This window comes from Octodon degus, unplaced genomic scaffold (genome assembly GCF_000260255.1).
Source record: "Octodon degus isolate 3935 unplaced genomic scaffold, OctDeg1.0 scaffold00032, whole genome shotgun sequence".
NCBI classification, from domain to species: domain Eukaryota; kingdom Metazoa; phylum Chordata; class Mammalia; order Rodentia; family Octodontidae; genus Octodon; species Octodon degus.
In genome coordinates, this window is record NW_004524608.1 from 8,177,795 (window position 1) to 8,183,385 (window position 5,591).

At 39.2% G+C, this 5,591-nt stretch overlaps 1 protein-coding gene across 1 annotated transcript in view; it reads left to right on the forward strand.

The window, feature by feature from the left end:
• Grb14 (growth factor receptor bound protein 14) overlaps positions 1-5,591 on the forward strand; it is a 77,635-nt gene that overhangs the window by 40,270 nt on the left and 31,774 nt on the right. The window contains exons 4-5 of the mRNA XM_004629864.3: positions 962-1,036; positions 4,200-4,337. Of these exons, the coding sequence (XP_004629921.1) occupies positions 962-1,036; positions 4,200-4,337 (213 nt within the window). The remainder of the gene's footprint in view (positions 1-961; positions 1,037-4,199; positions 4,338-5,591) is intronic.

Below are 5,591 nucleotides of genomic sequence, written 5' to 3' on the forward strand. Positions count from 1 at the left end.
CACACACACACACACACACACACACATTTATTTTGCTATCTTTACTTTTCATTTAAGCAAGCATGGACATTTGTTTTATAGACTGTAAAAGAGGTTTTCGAGTAGGGAGCGTGGTGATTTGACCACACTTGGGGACATTACAGACTGTCCTGTCAGACCACTGAGTAGAAGTGCTACTCATGGGTAGAGGCTAGAGTCATGGTGACTCTCCTAGAATGTACAGCCCCCCGCCTCCCATGGTTATGAGACCAAAATGGTAGCACAATTGCAGTAAAAAATTCTTGTCCTTGAAAAACAAGAGAAGTTATGTTCTCAAACTTGTCTGATCGTGAAATTTACCTAGGGAAATCCTAGTATTTATTAAAAACACAGAGTGCAAGACCTCCCCAGACCTTCTGAATCAGAAACTCAAGAAATAAGGCCTGGGATTTGCTATTTTAAACAACTTCCCTGAGTAAATTTTATGATTAAATCAGTTTGGACAAACAATATGTGTTTTGGAAAGACTGAATTTGGAGCACTCCAGTTGAGTCCTGGTCCCTCTGTGTGCTGGGTTTTGACCTTGATCATAGCCTTTGTCTTTTCCTTCCTTAAATCTTGACTTTTTGAATCAGATCAGCAGTATTCTAATTCTTGGTAGAATGGTTTGAAGGATTTAGGGAAGAGATGGCACAGCATGTTCACTGTCAAATGGAAAGCATTGTTTTATAACTCCATGGAGGAGGGTCGCTCACAGGAGCATTGGCTGACTGATGGCCAGTCTTTGGGCCCAGCTCTCCACGCACTTGCTCATCGTAGACAAGCCACAGTGGAGTTCAGGGACTGGTGTTTTCAGCGTCACTTTGTAAAAATATTAGACACACTTGTTTAGAGGTCTTTGGCTAATGGATTACTATAGTAGACATAATTGAATGCTTTCTAACATGGGTTTGGGGCTAATTCAACCCATTGTTTTTGTCAGTATTTTTTTCCAGAGCATATGGTGTCTTTTGCAACTGAAACCAATGGTGAAATTTCCCCCTCACAGATTCTACAGGTAAAATGTATTTCCATTAGAATGTGTCAATAATACCATAATAGAGATACTTTGATTTTTTTTTTTTTTTTTTTTTGGTCATGCTTGGATTTTGAAATGCTGTGTCTCAAATGGTTAATTTTTGCAGGAGCTAAAACCAAAAAGGGGGGAAAAAAGTAAAAGAATGGCTTAAATCAGTAGTCCTAACCATATTCTTCTAAGTCCTGGCTAGCTGTAAATGGTCTTAAACATTTATTTATTTATTTATTTTGAGACCTGAACATGCCTTCAGGGCATTTCTTGTTTGGCAGGTGTATCTGGGTTTGAACCAGTGCAACTTGAGCCTCACTGCTTTCTTTTTTCTTTTTTTCTTTTTTTTGCAGAACCGGGGATTGAACTCAGGCCCTTGCGCTTGCCAGGGAAGCGCTTATTCCACTGAGCCATCTCCCCGGCTCCTCTCACTGCTTTCTTAAGCAGCACTTAAACAACTAAGCTAATGGGCGGGCCCCCTTAAACATTTAAAGATATGTCATGAAAGGAAATTTTCCAAGTTTTGTTATGTGATATGTGCAAGAACATCATTAGCCTTTTAAAAAATCAAAATTTCCCATAAACTGTAGGCATTTTACTAGTTGATCCTTAGTATTGGCTTGTACAATAAACACCCTCAATCCAGTTTTTGATAAAAGATTTAGTAAATAAATGAAAGACATAAAAATTACAGAATTAACATGTATAATGACTGTGATAGACTTACTTACATAACTCTGATTTTTGGGTAAACTATGAATACTAGTTATCTAATTAAAGATTTATTTAAATTACTATCTGTTGGGTTCATTTGTCACAAATTGGCAGTTGTTTGAGATAACTTTTCTAAGACACTGTCATAACAATAAGTGAATAATTTGTTACTTTATTTTTGATAGAGTCATGCATTTCTTTTTTCTTTTTTTGTATTTTAGGAAAGGGTCTATAGGGTATTCAAAATCTCACTACTAGATTGGACTCATAGTGATTGGCCTGTTTGCACCCTCCCAAGAGCTGGGATTACAGGCACACGCCACCACGCCCAGTCTCAATCCTATCTAAATGTACCCAGGGGCGGGGCTGGCATGGCAGGCCTGGGGATTGAACCCCCAGCCCCTACGCCTGCTTGCAGGCACTTTAATCTGCTGAGCTATTTGGCTGGCCCTAGACTCATGCATTTGGTGTCACAAGCTGGAAGCCGTTCTGTGCAGGTTACTGCTGAGCAGTGCCTTCGTTATGGCTGCTGCTTTTTTTTTTGTTTTTTGCTGAGCCCTGGCATTCCCATACCCACTCAGCATTGTCTGGTCATTAATGCAGATGACTTTTAATATTTCTAATACAGTTTGATTTTAAATCTATCCTTCAGGTGTTATCTATCACATGTTTTCCCTATAGGCTTTTAAATATGGTATATTTTATTTTCATACTCAGAATATTTTACAAATATGATGAGTCCCAGGAGATTTTTCTAAGAGCTTTTTCCATGCTGCTGGCTTTCCCAGGAATGTCCCTTTATAATGTTAGGGTAAATAGCAGTAGCAGCTATACCATGGCCCCCAGATCTCAGCCCTCCGCGTGCTTCCCCCTCTGTACTGTAACCTGGTGGCGGGAAAGAGTCAGTCTTCTGCCTTCGTTTCCCAGTTCTCCTACAGTGTAGTTATATTGCTTTAATGCTAAATTATAAAAACAAGAAAAATCCTAGTCTTTGGAATCAGATAGTCCTGCATGTGCCCCTGACCTCTTCTCTCCACTGAGGCAATGTTTCCACTTTTTAAAAGGTTTCTTCTTTTTCTAGTGTGACCTCTATGACTCTCTTTTTAAAATTTAATTGGTTTGGTTTAATAACTTGGAAAGCACTCAAACTAAAAAACCTACTTGCCTATTTTGCATGTCAATTAATTAATATCTGTAGCTCATTAAATTTGAAATTTTTTTTAGCAATTTACTTTAAAAATGTAAATATTCTATCAGCATTTCCCTGAATAATCTTTTAAAATATACTACATTGTTTTAGTTAATAATTTCTCTTACTTTCATTTTTTCCCCCTTTTGCATTTGTTTATTCATAGGGATTTCTATTTTGTTCCTTTAATGAGACACCAGTGCAGTTCTCCTGTCTTGTTAAGGCATGGAGCGTAGCCCCTCACATGGAGAGCTCTTCCTTTTCCATTCTCCTTTTCCTGACAACTATGCCTGCTCTCTCGGTTCATTAATACCCTGTAACAGACTCTCCCAAACCCTGAGGGTTCATGCACTCATATTTTGCCAATAATTTTGGAGGGCAGGTATTTGGGAAGAGTTTTCAGGGAGGGTGGTTCTGAAGCACCATGATCCCCGTGCCTGTTGGCTGAGCGCTGCCTTCCACACTGCCTCTTCACCAGGAGTGCCCTGAGCTCTGGCTCCTCTTTCCCTCTTTCCTCACGATGCCTCGTCCTCCAGTGCTTTTCCTTTTTCACTGGTCTTCTCACCCATGGTAGTCATCCCTGATCACACTTCCTGAGTGACAGCTAGTTGCCTTCAAGGTTAAGATGTGGAAGCTGTCCTGCTAGGATGACACGTGGACCCCGAAGAGTGCCACTTCCACCATATTCTATGGATCGAGAGTGACAGCCGTAATCAGACAGATGCAGCCTCTCGTGGCTCAGTGCGAGGTTCAGGTAGCAAAAGAGCTCTGCGGCACACAGCCTGCCATAGCCGCCTGCCATAGCCGCCCATGGAGTGGAAGACCAGGAGGAGGTCGTGCGCTTTAGCTTCATAAGGAAGCTGACTGTGGCTCAGCCTCTTGTGTGGTAACTAAAGTCTGAATCATGGTCTGTACAGCAAGGATGTTGATAAACCTATAATATCAGGGAAATTCATGCAAAGGAATGGACAGTATCAGGACTTAACTCAGTAAATGTCCAGCTTTTCAAGTAGACATCCAAAGAGCTTATAACTGTGTTTTGCTAAGTATTGATCTCTTAGAATATATATTTTGTGAACATTTTCCTTTGGAACTTGTCTGAGGTTTTTGAAGAACTTATTTTCTATTTTACATACATTATTTTAGTAATGATTTATGAATAATAGTGACACTACTTGTTTTTACATATTTATACTTAATTGGTAAAAGCCTAAAAATTCAGTATGATAAGACTGCCTAACTTTCTTCCAGATGTTTATAAGTTCAAGTACATATCCTGAAATTCATGGCTTCTTACATGCAAAAGAACAGGGAAAGAAGTCCTGGAAAAAAATTTACTTCTTTCTAAGAAGATCTGGTTTATATTTTTCTACTAAAGGGACTTCAAAGGTAAATTGAGGTACCCGGGATGTATTATGAATGATCTCTTAGCTTCTCATATTGAGCTCTTTATTACTTGGTATCACAGTCGGTACTTTTTTTGGATCCTGAACATTAATATCATAATTTGTTTAAAAAAATTGTTTTATTTTATACTGGTTTCTCAATATCTTATGGAATCTGGCTGCTCTGACTTCATACACTGCTTCTTTTGCCTCACCCTGACGTCCTCTCCTCTTATCCAGGACTGCAGATTTTGCAGCCCAATGTGGTTTATACCTCTGGTTTTTATCCTGAGTCATAGAACTAGTCCTGTTGCTTATGCACTGTTGTAAATTAATATCAGCAGGGCAGTCATTTTCAGCTGAGTCCTTTCTTGCTCTTGCACTACTTTGTATATGTGCCTTTATTTCCTTACCTAGAAGATAAATTCCCAGGGTTACGAAGTTATGATGAGGGTTGGGAAGATGTTCTTAATTGTGTGCTGCTGTATTCCTACCCCTGTGCACACCAGCATGCCAGGGCACCTGCACAGATACCTGATGCACCCCCACCGCCACATACACGTGTATGTCCCATAGTGCTCAGCACTGTGCACTCTGTGTTTCTCTGCATCTGTCCATGTCCACTATGACATGCAGTCTGTGGTTTATGAATGCTAAAATTTTATACAGTGCATCGGTATCTCTCAAGTAAAAATGGTTTTGTGTTTCATGAGAGGTTATTATAATTCTGTTTTCATGTATCTGTTGTTACAAGTAACAGTACTATTGCTTCCTTATGGGTAAACTGGCATTTTTCTTTAGTTATCTTAAAATAATCTCACATTCATTAGTGTTCAGCAGTTTCTGTGCTGTATTATTAGGTATATTCTAATGAGCCTACTGTATCTTACTTGATTCTCTGCACTCACAGTTTGTAGACTTAGTCTTTTACACTACAAATATTCATTTATTGTCTATTTGACATTTTTTTCCCATTTTCATTATTTGGTGTTTTAAACTCTCAGTCTTGATTAGTCAGGGCTCCAGATCACCTTGGCTGTATCTAGCTCCAGTCTTTGCTTTTATGTTTACATGTCTTTCTGTTCTTCCTTGTGAGTCTTGTATAAGAATGCTTACTGTGGTTCAGGCCCACTTCAATAATCTAGGATAATTTTATCTTAAAATGCCTTAAGTACAGCTGGAAAAACCTTTTTCTAAATACTGTCCCATTTACAGTGTCCAAGACAGGGGCATATCCTTTGAGGGGCTACCACTAACC